This window comes from Grampus griseus, assembly GCF_964374135.1.
Source record: "Grampus griseus genome assembly, chromosome: 2".
NCBI classification, from domain to species: domain Eukaryota; kingdom Metazoa; phylum Chordata; class Mammalia; order Artiodactyla; family Delphinidae; genus Grampus; species Grampus griseus.
In genome coordinates this window covers 127,501,331-127,517,557 of record NC_139018.1, presented here as the reverse complement: position 1 = coordinate 127,517,557, position 16,227 = coordinate 127,501,331, and the positions used below count along the sequence as shown (strand labels likewise).

Below are 16,227 nucleotides of genomic sequence, written 5' to 3'. Positions count from 1 at the left end.
ATTCTTCTCCTGGTAATAAAACAGCAACTTCTTTTAACACCAACCTTTCACATACCTACATTTCCCTGACAATAAGATATGACTGTGCCTAGGGCAGAAAGATGACACATCTTTTTAATGAGATGGCCACAATACATTTAAAGTGCACATTGACTTTTTTAATATAAAAAAGCATCATATTATTTGGCTATCACTCCTAACTCCCAAACCTCCCTTCTTCAGATGCACTGTTCACAGTACATTGATAAAAAATTCTGTATGACTTCATCTGCTTCGAAACTTCTTGATTTTCTAAGTTAAAGATTTAAAAAATCATCCCTACTGCTATCACACTCTGAGAGAAAACACTAATCCCTAAACAGGCCAACACAATATTAATCAACAGCACCCCAGTCTTTATTATATTATACTAGACAGCCAAAAGAATGTTGGTCTCTGATAGGACTCAGTGGTTTATTTCTATCAGAAGTAAGCATTCCAGCACCTTTTGGACTAAGGACTGAACACACGCTGACACTGAGCATATCATTTACTCCTGAAAACTTCCAAGCTGTAGGTAGGGAGGGGCAGGTAGTGAGTTTGAACTTCAACAAACCATAATGAGGATTGGGGTGCTTTCTGGCCATCCATCAAGTTTTCAGAAACCAACCATTTTCAAGGGACCCTTGAGCAAAGCTTTGGCATCTAGAACTATAAAAGTATGTTAAAATGCCCCTACCCCTCCTGTTTTCTCAGGGGAAAAAACCACCTTTCGCCAAGATATTTTTCACGAAGAACTCCAAACATGATATCCTATTTTTTTACATTTTTTTTTTTGATATCCTATTTTAAAATGCCGGAGTCCTGCATGGGAGAAGCAAGGCCATTCCTGCTGTTGTGAACTTCAGAACTTACTAACATTAAACAATAAAACTAGAAACACGACACAGTTCAACCACATGCTGTAGTAAAATGGATTAACTCTCCTGTGTCTCCTAAGCTATATTTAGCTTTTAAAGGCTAGAAACCCTCCTCTGTCCCCCCAAACACCATCTGCGAGCCTTAGAAGGGAGCCGAAAGCCCTTCGCCCAATCCAGCCAGAGGAAAGTTTAGAAAACAAAGAACAGGAGAGTTCAGACTTGTAGAAGGTCCGGACTCAATCAGAGTCTTACTCCATGAAGTAAACACGCTAATTCTATAAAAATCTGCTCTTACTCCATCATGGACTCATTTCTTACAAAACGTTTAAGAAGGGTTTGTTTACAGGAACAGCCTTTCCGAACTGCCCCTATGATGGGGACAGACAGCCCCGCTGCCTCCCGATTCCCCCCCTCACTCTTCGAGGCTCCGTCGTGATTTTTCAAAGTTAATTGGCACCACCTGCATACCCTCGGCAAGCATTACTCACCAACACGCCCTCGTCGTTCCTAGCCCCAGTTCTGTGGCTGCATTTAAACTTTAATCGTGTTCAAGTTACCCTGCCATCGCGAATGTATCAGTAAGCCTCACTTTAATGTTTTGAGAAGAACAGGACTCTCTCCTTTCCTCCCTCCACACACCGCGGGGCCCTAAGTTCTCACTCCCTCCCTCCCCGCACTTCCCTACCCCTACCCGACACTACCAAAACAAAAGCTATCAGATTGCAGGCGACAGCGTGTGGAGCGATATTGCTTATTAACTATGTACAAAGGAAGTGCGGGGCAGCGGGGGAGGGAATGCAACAAAACTCTGGCCACGAAACCCAGCCCAAGGTTGCGCGCTAGCAAAACAAAACACCCTCCTCCGCACCCCCGCCGCCGCAGATCCTGGTGCCCCTTAAACGACGACGCACGACACCTCTCGCCAGGGCCCGGCGTCTCGGTGTCCCGGAGCGGCCGTGTGGCTGCAGCTACAGCCCCGCGTTGCGAGCACGTGTATGGAAATGCAAGTCGGCTCCGACCACACACCCACTCCCGCACACTCGGATGCTGCCCTACCACCCCTAGCACTGACAGGAGGAGGAGAGCGTCCACCCGCCGGTAGAAACTGGGAGAAGCTCCCAGCACCCTCTGAACTGGGGGTCCGGACGCGCTCCCCGGAACAGCCCAACTGACGCAGGGCCCCCGACCTCGCACTTTTCCAGGGGCTTCGTGGAGGCGTGGGGGGCCTAGGCGGGAACGCTCCCCGCACCCCCAAGCAGCACTGAGCAGCCCCGGGAAGCCGGGGACTAGCGACCCACCGCGGGTCCGGCGAAAGCGACATGAAAGGCCAGGAACCCAAAGAGCCCAAGGGACAAAGCGCGTTGGGCCACAGAAGGCCGCGCTGGAATGTTTGGAAACCCATCCTGGGGCTGCGAAGCCTCTCCGCCAGGCACCTCCTCCAGGGCACCTTGCATCCCCAAAGGCCAGCAGGCTGCCCGCTCCCGCCACCGGTCACCGAGTTTGCCCCAGCCGCGAGGTGGCCGCGCGAGCTGTCACCGCCGCCTGCGCGGTGCGCGGCCCCGCGCACCGGGAGGGGCGCGTGGTGCGGGAAGCCGGGCGCGAACTTCCCTGCTGGAGCCCGCGGGCCGCCCGGGAGTGAGCGCTGCGGAGACAGCCGACCCCCGGGGCAGGGCTCTAGGGACAGCGAAAGAGAAAGCCACCGAGGCCCTTCCCACGTGGGGATGCGCTGAGCTGGGGCCCGCGGGGCTCCAAACTAACGAGCCTGGGCCCCGGGGCCCCTCCGGCCTTCCGGCCGAGCCCCTCGGCGCCCCGCCCCGCGGCTCCCGAGATCGGGAGCCCAACAGCTGCGACGGTGGCAACTCGTGTTTCGCAAACAGGGCGCAGCCCCTCAGAGGAAAAGTTCCCGCAGTGGCCGCGGGCGGCGGGCACATACTCACTTTCTCCACTCGTCGGCCAGAGCGAGAGCGCGGCGGAGAAAAATAGGAGCCCCCACAGCGAGGTCGGGGACCCTCCTCCGGAGCCAGACTTCATTCCTTTTATTTGGGACGAAATTCCCCTTTCTCAAAAAAAAAGGGGGGTGGGAAGGAAAAGAAAAAGTCTCAAACTCAGTCTTCGCCCCCCCCTCCAAAAACAAGGGCGAAGGCAACAATATTCCAAAGGCGGCGCCGGCCGGGGGTCCGCGGGGCTGCGCGGACGGGGCGGGCGGCGGCGCTGGGCGGCCCCTCAGCGCCGGCAGCCGCGGCCGAGGACTCGGCGGAGTCGGGAACCCGATGCGCGCCGGGGCGGGCTGTCGGCGTCGTCGGCCTCCATTTTCAAACCCAAAGAGACAGGAGGGAGGAAAAACTGCAAAGAAAGGGGGCAAAGCCCAAATCCGTCTCGGCGAGGAAGGACAAAACCGGCCCCAGACAGAGGAGGAGGCTGTCCGACGCCCGAGCCTCCGCGGCGGGAGGGCGCGACGCAGTTCGCAAGATTGCCCCGAAGTCCGGGTCGCGGGCGAGGCCGACCGGGGGCAGAAATACGGAGTAAAAATGAATGAGCGGCTCCCCCTCCTCCTCCTCCTCCGGGCTCCGCTCGCCGCCGCCTCCTCCCTCAGCTCCGCCGCCGCCGCCGCCGCGAGCTCCTTCCCAAATCCAGGACACACACAAAGCGGCGGGCCGACCGCGCCGCGCTCAGCACTCCCGCCGCGCCGCCCGGGCTCCGCGCCGCCGCCGCCCGGCCCGCGCCGGCCCCCGCCCGCCGCCGCCGCCGCCGCCGCCGCCGCCGGCTCCGCGCGGGGGCCCCGGCTCGCTGAAGGTCAAAGCCGAGGCGCGCGGCGCGCCGTGGAGCTCCCCTCGCGCGGGAGGGGCGTGGAGGGCCCGGGGAGCGGGGCCGAGGGTCTGCAACCTCCAGGCACGGGCGCGCCGGGGGCAGGCTCGCTGGCGGCGTCCCTCTCTCTCGCTCGCCTCTCGAGTTCGCCTGGTGCGCTCGCTCCTCCTCGGGTTTTTTTCCTTTTTTTTTTTTTTTTTTTTCCGCTCAGCAGAGTTAATGCTGGTAAACAAGAGCCTCAGCCTCGCCGCGCCGCTGCCGCCGCCGCTGCCACACACTGGGGGCTCGCGCGCGCGCGCTCTCGGGGCCGCGCACACTCGCCCGCGCGCACACCCGCCCGCGCGCACACTGGAGCGGCCACAGCCGCAGCCGCGGCGCGCGGAGGGCCCGGCCCAGGCCGGCGCGCGCCAAGAGCCGGAGCCTGGGATCTCAGGGCAGTGCGGAGCGGAGCCCGAGCGTGGGATGCGAAGCTGCGAAGCACCGCCCCCGCCCCCTGCCCGCGCGGGCACACGCGCGCGCGCCCACACGCTCTCGCCCCCACCCGCACTGCGCCGGCCACCCTGCACGCGCCCTCCCCTCCCGCAAGACTCCAAAAACAATGCCCCAGGCGCCTGTCCGGGCACAGCGGAGGAGCTAGCAGGGGAGGGGAGGAGGGGCGGGGGTGGGGGGTGGGGGGTGGGGGCGGGCGGGGAGTGCGGGGCCCGAGAGGTTCATTGAAAACAACAACAGCAAGGCTGGAAAACGCGTTTCCCCAGTTCTTGAAAAGCTTCATTGTTTCTTGCAGCTGTTGCAAAAGAAATAAATAAGTGCGTGCATGCGGCATTTTTTCGCAGCCTGCTGGAAAGCTCTAACGTGGCGGGAGGGGCATACCTGGGAGAAAGGAGACCCCCCAGGCTACTAAGTGGGCACATTCGCGCAAGGTTGGGGCAGCCACGGCGTCGCCATCGGGGAGCCCACAGTTCCAGGGCTCGCGGGCAGCTAGGGCGAAGGGCGCGGCTCCCGTGGCTCGGCCCCGGGAGCAATGGGAGACGGCCCGCTGGGGCCCGGAGCCGGGGAAGGGGAGCCCAGACAGGCTGCCCCGCGTGCCCAGCGCGCGTCCCCGCGGCGGCCGCCAGGGGGCGCGGCAGGAGCCGGGGAGGGCTGGCCCGCGGAGTGTCGCCTCCCTCCCTCCGGGAGAGGAAATATGGGGGCCCGGACTGGGGGCCGGCCGGGTTGGGTAGCGCTGGCCCGGCCTCCGAGACCCGCGGCGGGTCCAGAGAGATCCTCGCGGATTCGCGCTTCTCCTGGCTCCACCACGTGGACAGCTGAGGGGAGCGGCCAGGGCGCGTGCACGGTGCGGGGCTCCGGGGGCCCCGAGGCTAGGGGGCGTGTCCGAGGGGTTCCCCGAGGAAGGGGTGGGGGGACCGGGGCCGAGACGGGTCTCCCGGTTGGGTTCGCGACAGGCGAACACGCCTCACACAAGCACAATGAGTGGTCACTGCGGAAACCCACCCGCACCTGCCTCGGGTCCTCCCGGGCACGTCTCTCTTGCCTCCTTCGCTCTGTAAGTGACTAGAAACTTCCAGTCCAGTCTCCTCTGTGGTTTTCTTGAATGTGCCCAAGGAGAGGTTTCCCCAAAGAGAGACTTGCCCTAGGACTGACATCTAATGAATAACGCTGCGGAGACCAGGTCCTCAAAGCGGGAAACAGCCCCGCAATGGCTAGAGAGAGGAGTTTGAAATACGTGGACTTTTAAAAATAGTGATTGGACCACGTGTCGCCTTTAATGTGGTCCAGTTTCATGACTCAGGCTAATTGCTGTCAATAATAAGTAAAAAGAAGATGGCTAACAAAGAGTTGTGAATGTCGAGATTGAGTAGAAGTGTTAGTCTCATAAACAATCAGGCTGTCTGGTAAGAGGGGATCTGTTCCAAAGGAAAGTAGTTTTCTTTTTTTTTTACTCTAATTGTAAAAGGTTTCCGCGTTACATTATGCATCCCATCGTTCGTAAATAATTTTTTAAATTAAGAGCTGAAAACAAGTCAAAAGCTATTATAATGGAAAACTAGCCCTTTTCCCCCTATATTTATTCCCTAGATCATTTTTCCCCTTGGAAATTTTTAGCTCAATTCAGTAAGTCAGTTGGATAGAAGGGAAATAAATCTTTTTTTACTTAAGAAAGTCATTCATATGGGATTGTTTTGTTTAACTGAAATTCAGCTGAATTTTTAAATAAAATGTTCCAGTTTTAGATATTCCTGGACATTAGCAAAGAAAGAAATATATTTGAATCTTTAAAAAGAAATTTAAATTTAGCATGTATCATTTTAAAAGTAGGCACTACCATATGAATAATTAAAATTTGGTCTACTAATTTTTAAATATTTCTTCAGACAATTCCCTATATGAGGTTGGTTTCAATGCCTACAGATCCACTCTGCAATTAAATGTAAAAGAATATCAATATTATATTTTCATTATATTTAATATTCAGAATTTTGTAATACATACTTGTAAATTAAGACAAAAGTTTAGAGCTGATTTTTTAAAAGAATGATGCTAATATAAGATCTTTAAATACTACACAATAAATATTTTAGTATTAGTAAATTCATTCAGTTGTCCCTGAGAACATAAGGGGGTATATGGAATAAAGAGAAATGCATACAGTTATTTAAATTGTAGGGGTTTTTTTTTAACCAAAATGAGCTTTCATTTGTGATTTTTTTAAATGTTTTTTTTTTCCTAAAGTGCTAGGACGTCAATAAGGTTAAATTATTTTAGACAGTGAAGTTAAATGTTTTTTATCATATAGCTTAATATTTAGAAAAAAAATCAAAATTTAGGTTGCCTTTCAGCTCTACCTTGATTACGCAAAGAAGGTGATTTGCATTTTCTTCAATTATTACATTCTACATACCAAAGTCAAGCTTATTTTTTCAACCTTAGAAATAAAATCAGGTAGTAAAACATTAATTGGAGTATTTGCTTTACAACTGCACTGCCAATGCATCACACATTTTGTTTTATGCAATTTTCCCCAGGTATCTTATAAATTTCCCTTACTTTGGAACTGAAACTGGTTGGTCATTTTCACTTTATAAAAACTGTTTACTTGAAAAGAGTTATATCTCAAATTACTGTGCTAAATGTACCAGATCCCCCCCGCCAAATGTAATATATACCAAGTGAAAAATATGAGAAACAGCACAAATGACAGTTGACAAGTAATACAATATATTGTGATATATTCCCAGAAAGGAATGTCATTCAACAGCGAGTGAATAAACTACAGCCACATACAACATGAGCAGATCTTTGAAAGAATATGTTAAGTAAAGAAATGTAAGTTCCGAAAAACTATACACATAATACCATTCTGATAAAGCTCTTAAAAGCAGGGAAAACAAAAACTATGAGGCAAATTTTAAAGCAAGACCATCAAATACATGATAAAATATTTTTGTTTTGTTTTGTTTTGCTTTTGTTTTTGTCTTAGCAAGAGGATTCATAAAGAGCACAAAATCCAGACCTTGGTTACTTCAGGGAGGAAGTGGGGAGAACCCCAAAGGCACATGCAATGTTCTTGAAAATATGTTCATCCTCAGATGGGGTGGTAGATTTACAGATTTCCATTTTATAATTGTGCTTTATAACTAACACATATGTTACACATATTTTTGCATGTATAAAATATTAAAGTAGATAAGAAAGAAAAATATGGGAGAAATTCATGAAAGAGATCATCCCAGCTTTCCAATATGATTCTTCTAGATTCCAAGCTGTTTGTATAAACAAATCAGAAGCATTAAAGAACCACTAAAATTGTATAGTTAATCAAGGTCTTACCCTTAAGGATATATTTCAAGGAATATGTACCCATAGCCTATCAATGCAATTCAAGACAAAAACAAATCATGAAACAAACAATGTCAAAGAATTCACTCCATAGGTAATCAGGTTCATTAAGAGTGCATTCTGTAAATTGTCTGGCAGTTTCCTATAAGGTTAAGTAAACATACACCTAACTCATGATCCAGCAATTCTACCCCTAGCTATTTAACCAAAAGAAATGAAAATATATCCACAAAGAGACCTGTATGGGAATGTTGATAGTTGCTTTATTCATAATAGTAAAAAACTGGAAACAACCGAAATGTACCTCAAAAGGGAAAAGGACAAACAAATCGTGATATAGCCATTCAACACACTACTGCTTACCAATAAAAAGGAACAAACTATTAATACATACAAAAACATAGATAAGCCTCAAAAGCATGGTAGTGTGTGTATTCATCAAAAACACATTGAACTGTACATTTAAGATGGATGCACTTCATTGTGTGTAATCATATCTGAATTTTAAGTTTTAAAGAGTGCATTATGTAATTTAGAAATTTTGCAGCTGTTCTAAAAAAGCTTAGCAAAATGCTTTCCATTTTTGCTATTATGTGAGTTAGTAGAGCTCATCTCCAACCTCCATGCCCACAGCTGTCTCTACAAATCAATACACTTTCAGAGATACATCTGCCTAAGTTCTCCTGCGAAGGGCTTTAGCTGGAGAAGCCACCAAGGGGGTCTCCACAAAGCAATCCGGGGGCAGGAAAGAGACAAGGGATCTCTAGATGGTTCCAGTCTCTGCACAGCCACAGCGAGGTGAGTCCCAGTCTCCTTGAGATCTGTTTACACTCAGCTTGAAAAGAGTTTTCTATTTTAGATGTGCACAGATAGCCAGCTCACGGGGCTGCAAGTGCTACATTCCTCCCTAATACTTTAAAAGCAAAGTGGAGTTTTCAGAAACCTCCACATTGGACAGGGACAGTGGGACATCTTTTTGTGACTACTTCCAGAACCATGTTCCGGTGTAACATCAGTAAGGGAAGTTCCTGGAAAACCCAGGCCTGGGCCAGGAGTGACAGGCACCCTCATGCTCGCCATGGATCCAAGGTGGAAGCTGGAAGTCTTCTGTTGCTGCACAGCCTTCCACAAACTGTCACTAGCCTGAGGGTGAGGCATATTCAACTCTCCTCGCAGTAATTTGTGGGAAAGTAAGCAATACCAGGAGCGCTGTACTAGCTCCATCTTTTTCACTTGTCTGTTTCACTTGGGTCTCTGAGATGGCTGTGCCATCTTTACTCTTCCACGTAGTTAACTTTCAATCTTAAGGATCCTTGGCTGGTAGAAAGCACAAAAGATGCTTCTTCATCTTTGAAATGCATCTTAGAAGTACCTGAAAAGTGGGGTTAAATCAAAATTTCTCTTCACTCTGATTAATGCCACCAGCTCTGAGATGTTTTATCAGCAACATGCCAAAAGGTGACAAGCGGCTCTGCCCCACTCTGCAAAGCTGTGTGACTCTGTGAAGGTAGCTTTACCTGTTTTCTCCTCTGTGAAATGATCATATTGGAGTAGACCTTTCTGCTTCTTAAAATACCATGATTTCTTTCTTCGGTTTTTAATTGAGAGTGGTACCTTGGTATCCCATACTACAGCTCCTACCTTTAATTTATTTTTCAAGTAATTAATAGCCTGTAAATCAATGCACAGGCAACAGAAGCCAGACTCAAGGAATAATTGTTTCCTAACTTGTTTTATTAATGCAGATTTTTCACACATTAGGGTTTCTTAGAGCAGAACACTTTTTTCCCAGCAGTTCTTAATTCCCATATGTATTCCAAGAATGTAAGTATGGAAAGACAAGCAAAAATATCACCACAGCAGGGGCTACGCCAAGTGGCCACGGGTGACCCACAGAAGGGATAATCTCCTCATTGATCACTGAGAATGTTCCCGCAAAGTGTTCTCTTCTGGATACTAAGTTCTAGTGGAGCCTTATTCTATAGAATATATTGGTACATTTCTTCAGCAAAAAAAAAATCCATGTGTCAGGCTCCTTAATAGTGCCAAACTCTGTTGCTGGCCTCATGGACACACTACAAATAAGTGAGATCTTAAAGTTATGTAGATGTCTGCTGCTCTGCAATGTGGAGACCACACGTGGAGAATCAGGTTGTTTATACATTTGTCCGTGGAGGACCATTGATCAACAAGAGAACTCCATACTGACACAGGGGCAAGAATGGGAAAGGGATGCTTCCTGTATCCCTTGGGGAATGATTAAGACATACAGACATGAAGTCTTATGTGACTTCTGTTTTCATATGCCTGGAAAATGACTATAAGACTTGACCCAGGTAATTCCAACGGGCAGAGCTAGCCCAATGGGAAGGAAAGCAGGTATCAGTTACTTTTAAGAATGTTTCTTCTTTTCCAGTAGAAACAAATAAGTAGCATTATCTTTCAGGCTCTGCTTGCAGCACTGCCTTGTGTGGGAAAGAGCTCATCATCGTAGGCATGCAGAGACTGGATCCACACCTGCTGGGGAAATCATCCAAAGAAGCACTGGATTGACTGAGAGGCTGGCAGGGTAACATCTGAGGTCCCTTCCAATTCCATGATAACTGGATATTTGGAGTCTACTTCTGGGCTTGGATAGCTGTGTGTGATGGCCACTGAAGGAGCCTGCCTTTGCTTTAAACGAATAGTGAACAGCTTCAAAGTTGAAGATGTATTAGTTTAATAGGATATTGCATGTATCATATTATAGAAACTCTGATGAAATAGCTTCTGAAAGAAGTCCAAGGCCCAGTTCCAATAGGCTGAAAAGTCAAGTTAGAAGGTCAGGGATTGCTTTCAAACCAACCATATTGTGGGAGATGGTTGAAGCAAGTGGGAGTCAGGTGAAGGTTAAGATAACTGGTGTGCTTGTGTGTCCAACAATAGGCTACATGGGGTGGGTACTGGGAGCCCTGACTTGTAGAGCTTGCCAATTTTCCTTGTGTAAATATTTCACCATGGCTAATTTAAGCAACCAATGTGAGGTCACTAAGCACAGAGTTCTGAAGAGATATACAACTGGCTTTTGCGAGACCCTATGAGCCCGCTTCAGTACATCATTGGGTTAAGTTATTTGAGAACCTTGCATTACCTTTGTAACAAATTAAATATGTATTCAGTAGGAAATTTATGAGCAACTCAGTACAAAAAAGGCAATAGCTATAAATAGGCAATTCACAGAAGAAACCAGAACAGCCAATAAGCATGAAAATATACTCAGCAACCTGGTTGGCAAAATTAAGAATTAGACTGTACCAGCTGTTCACAGGGATGAATGGCGGAATTGAATTCTTAGTCACTGCTACTGGGAAGACGAATTAGTACATCCACTTTGGAGAGCACTTGACAATATCCATAAGGCACCTACCGCAAAACCCAACGATGCCACTCAGAGAGAGTATACCCTAAAAACTGTTGACATACGCACCGGAAGACACATACAAGAGTGTTCATTGGAACATTATCTTCAACAGTAAAAAAACTTTCCCTAATTGTCCCTCAGGGGAAGGATGAAAAATGGTACATTAGACTTACAATAGGATACTATACAGAGGTCAAAATAAATGAACTAGATATAAGTGATCAACATAGATGAATTTAACAACCAATATCGTGTGAAGGAGCAATTTGCAAAAGTTAAATAACCACATGCTACTGCTTATGTAACTATTAACACAAAAACAATAGCATATCTTGTTAATGGAAATGTACATATGTAGCCTAAGTATAAAATATGCATGGAAATGATAAACAACAACTTCAGACATTATCTCTGGGAATGAGGAGAGAGGAAAGGGATAGAGAGTAATTTTAACTACGTTGGTAATTATATTTCTTGAAAAGACAAAAGAGATCTGAGGCAAACGGGGCAAAATGTTAGTATCCGTTAAGCCAAGATAATAGGTACATCATGTGTGTCTATTCAATTATTTTCTGAACTTTTCTTTACACTTGAACTATTTTATAATTTTCATTTGCCTTTTCTTAAATACACTTTTAATTTTAGAACAGTTTAAATTTACAGAATTTTTTGCAAAGAGTACAGAGGTCTCCTGTATACCCCAAACCCAATTTCTTCTATTATTAACATCTTGTATTATTATTGTACATTTGTCACAAGTAATGAACAAATACTGATATATCATTTTTAACTAAAGTTCATACTTTATTTAGGTTTCCCCAGTTTTCCCCTAATGTCTGTTTCCTGTTCCGGGATCCCAGCTAGGATCCCACATCACAAGGGATGTTATGTCTCCTTGGACTTCTCTTGGCTGTGAGAGCTTCTCAGACCTTCCTTGTTTCTGATGACCTTGACAGCTTTGAAAAGTACTGGTCAGGTATTTCGTAGACTGTCCCTCAACTGGAATTTGGTGTTTTTCTCATGATCAGACTGGGATAATGCATTTTGGGGAGGAAGATCACAAAGATGAAGTGGCATTCTTGTCACATCATATCAAGGATGCATACAGTCATCCTAACATCACTGTTGTTGTTGACCTTGATCACTTGGTTGAGGGAGAATTTATCAATTTTCTCCACTGTTACTCTTTCCCCCCCCCCACTCTTTCCATACTCTCCTTTTTGAAAACAAGTCACTATGCTTAAGGAGTGGGAAGTTATGCTCCCCCTCCTTCATGGTGGAGTTTCTTCATAAATTATTTGGAGTTCTTCTGCATGGGAGATTTGTCTATTCTCCTCATTTCTTTCTTTCTTTAGTCATTATTTGTATCAGTATGAACGCATGTATATTTATTTCATATTTTGGGTTATAATCCAATACAACTTTATTTTGTTTTGCTCAGTTTTTTTCCAGCTTTGGCTATTGGGAGTTCTTTCGGTTGGCTCCCGGGTCGCTTTGACATACCCCCATCATTGCATTTTGTTGGTTCTTGGAGGGTTTTCTTCAGCTCCTTTTTATTTTCTGGCATTTCAAGATACTCCAGTGTCATCTTCTGTATCTCCTCCCTAGTCCTGGAAGCAATCATTTCTCCAAGAGATCTGGTTCCTTCTGGAGAATTCTATTAGAAACCAAAATCTGGGTACTGGGTGTGCTTGCTGCTACTGAGGTGTCTTTTCTTCCAGGCCCCCTCAGCTGACAGAATAAGGAAATATGTTGTGTGTATACTGACTTGTGTCTTTACACATATCTGTGTCTAGATTAAACTAAACATGAAATAATATTAGAGTCTCATACTGAGTCTCCAACTCTAATCCATTAGCACATGGGTCATTCTGACCTCCTCCCCTTGCTGCCACTCCAATAGTGAGAAACCTGGCTCTCACCATCTGCCATCCATTTATTTATTGCTCCATTTATAATTTTTTAAAGAAGAAAAGCTGTAGGGAAATGCTTCAACTTATTACAGCATCCAGAGCAAAGGTACAGATTAATTACAGAGCAGACATCTGAAGGAGAAGATATATCCATTCAGAGCACAGATCTCCCTTTTGGTGCCTTGTACCCTTCCGGGGGCAGTCTTGGAAACATGGACAAAATGTCCTTTCAAAACGAGTCCCACACAAAAAGGATGAAGACCACCAAAGCACACCTGGAGGGATTCTTGATGATTGGGCAAGAGGGAGAGTCATGGGATGGGAGCTAAAGAGAAAAACAAGATTGGAAACATTCATTCCCAAAAGCAGTTCTTACCTTCTTTTGAATAACGGATTCCTTTGAGACCTGTGAGGGCCAAGGACCCTCAACCCAGGAAAACATTTACATAGCTCAAGCAGCGTGAAAACATTGTCCCATGGTGGGGAAATCTCACCTCTGAGCCCATACTTGCACCTCAAGTTAAGAAAACCTTATGTGTATGATATGAATGTCAAGTTTATTTGCCTGTTTGTCAGTAGGGAGGGGTGAGCAGGTGGGCTCAGTGTGGATGCTGCATTGTTTTAGCCTGGCTGTTTTCAGAATGGGCAAAGCTCCTGCCTTCCAGGTGTGGGCCCAGGATCTGTGACTTTTATGGTAAACTCCCATTTATAGCAAGTAGCAAATGACATTGGATTTCTATTTATGGAAATAAACATTTTTTTCTTTTAAAATAAATCTAAATTTTATTTTTAATAAAATCATTTTAAAGAAACATATGAGGTGACATTTGGGACAATAGGGAACTAGAGTTTTGGAAACAGGTACAGAGAGACAATATCTTGAGTATAATGAAAAGTGTACATGCTTTGAAGCCATAAGGGTTTGGGTTCAAATCCCCTCTTTGCCAGGTGCCAGGGGTGTGATCTCAGGTAGGTGAGACTTTCCCCATCTGTAAAATGGCAAGAATAAAATTTGGCACATCCACCAGTGTTTCTCCAAGTATGTTTTCTATGCCACCCCCCATCAGGATCAGCTAAAGTTCTTGTAAAATGGAACTTTCCAGGCTGCCACCCAGAACTTTTATTATCAGATAGAATCCCAGGGGGCAAAGCCTAGAATTCTGCATTTTAACAACGGCCCCCCAATGATTTCTATGATGTCTGCAGGCTGTGGAGAGGATGAAATAAGCTGAAATAGGTAAAGTACTTGGCACACAGGAGCAGGAAAGACATTGTTGTTCTGGACTGCCTACCATATGAACATCACCTCCCAATGGATCCTAAGGGCCCTGCTTAGGCTTGTCATGGATGGCTGTGCAGGTTGTACACTGCACAAGTCTAGCGATTGGCACCCTGGATTTGTGTGGTATATAAACTCTGTGTTCATGCATGACCTTCTCAGAATCTCAGCTGATCTAGACCCTTCTGGCTCTGTTTTTGAGCCTGGTTCTCCCAGGCTTCCTTATAATTCTCAGCTATGCAGCAGCCTTCCAATGAATTCCTTCACTGATCAGGGGGCCTAGAACTGGATTTTGCTGTTTGCGATCAAGAAACATGACAGGGTGAGTGACCAGTGACTGCTCTGTTCCCTTCTATCAAGTATTTCTCAGTGATGTTCCTGGGATTTGTGGGGTGCTGTAGAGCCCCTCTCTGGCTGAGTTCAGTCAGTAAATATATGACCAGTTCCTCATCCAAACTCTGTTTTCTGCTTCAAGCTGTTTTATAGGTTGGATTTTGGCTCAATAGTTCTTTTGGAAAGAATAATTCCACTACTTAAAAGAAAAAGTTTGAAAATCACTGCCTGTTACCAGATACCCCCGAAGAGACTGTGCCGTGTGGATGGCAATGAGGCGGAGAGTGAGGGCGGGGGAGGGAGGAGCCTCAGGTTGATGAAGGTGGAGGCCGAGCCTGGGGTCTGTAGGGCTCCCTAGAGGCGAAGCAGCCAAGGCCCTCGTTTCAGAAGTAAATACTGCTGCTAGGTAAAATCCCATTACCAGAATAGGAAACTTTTGAGGCCCCTCAAAGGCCGCCCTACCCTGCCCATGGGAAAATTGACCATGTCCAAGAAGAAAAGGGGGTGTGGATGTGACTGGATGACCTTATCAGTCAGAAGCCTCCTGACCTCAGGAGGAGGGAATAGGTGAGAACTTCTGAAGAATCTCCAAAGACCACAGCCAAGAAAGGCACCAAAGTCATCACTGAGGGACCAAGGGAGAAGGACACAGGGCACTTTCTTTTGGTCTGAGTATACCAGCCTATGGGAGTGAGAGTGAAGAAACATAGAGGGGTCTGGACATTTTCCATGGGAACCAGAACTCCCTCCTCTCCTCCTGGATCTGCAGCACTTGGAGTGCAGAGATGTTTCCTTGCTCTCCAAAATTTGACGTTTGCAATAGAGACATTAAATTTTCATTAGACATTTCCTCTTGGTTCATGACTATGACAACAGAAAAATGTATACAACAACAACAGCAAAAAAGATGATATGTTGAATATTCTTATAAATATCATCCCTTTCACTTGCTGATCATGGATCCACTGCCACTGGGCTGCTGCTTCTGCTTGCTTCTTGCTTTTCAATGGGCCACAGATGAGGCAGTGGGGCTGTTCATCCCACTTTTGTTGTTCTGCACCAGACTCTTCTCTTGATTTACTGATTTATTCTCTTTTATCACCATACCCCACTCCTATCCCCGTCCTTAGCCATTTTTATTATCTTAAAGGTAGGCAGGAAATTTTACATTTTGTATATAATTGAAAAGCTGGGTTATAGTGGAAGGCACACAATATAAAATTACAGGGGTGGCTGGGGCAGGGGGGTCATGTGATAAAAGCTGTGGACATTCTCCCTGCAATAATCTACCTTTATTTGAGCATACAATTTTGCAATTTCTGGGCTTCAAGGATCCCTAAGGCCCTCTGTGGGCATTCTCTGAACTGCAAGTTCATTTACCTCTGTGATATAAGAAAATTGTGAGAATTAGGAAAGTATTTGAAATGCAGATACTTTTAAATGGACTGTATCTTTTATTCTTTTCAAAATTATAAAAATAAGTTTTATTGGGTAAGAAATTGCAATGAAATAAATTTTACATTAATGAACAGATAATGACCATTTGTAATTAGTGTAACATACACATTTCTTGTATAGAAGTAGATTCTTCTAAAAGAGGAGGAAGAGGACTTACCTTTGTTGAGTGCTTACTCGGGGCCAGCATTGCACCTGATGTACCATCTCCCTTTCCTGAACCCACAGAGGTGGTCATTACCATGGCCACTTTCACAGATGGGGAAACTGAAGTGCGAGGAGAGGGTAAGAGGTGTTCCCAAAGTG

The 16,227-nt window shown here is 46.3% G+C and overlaps 1 protein-coding gene across 2 annotated transcripts in view; it reads right to left on the bottom strand.

The window, feature by feature from the left end:
• IGF1R (insulin like growth factor 1 receptor) overlaps positions 1-2,967 on the bottom strand; it is a 299,224-nt gene extending 296,257 nt beyond the window's left edge. For both annotated transcript variants that reach the window (XM_082647870.1, XM_082647871.1), the window contains exon 1: positions 2,837-2,967. In XM_082647870.1, coding sequence (XP_082503996.1) covers positions 2,837-2,930 — 94 coding nt within the window. In that variant the 5' untranslated portion in view covers positions 2,931-2,967. The remainder of the gene's footprint in view (positions 1-2,836) is intronic.
• Between the last annotated feature and the right edge of the window lie 13,260 nt (positions 2,968-16,227).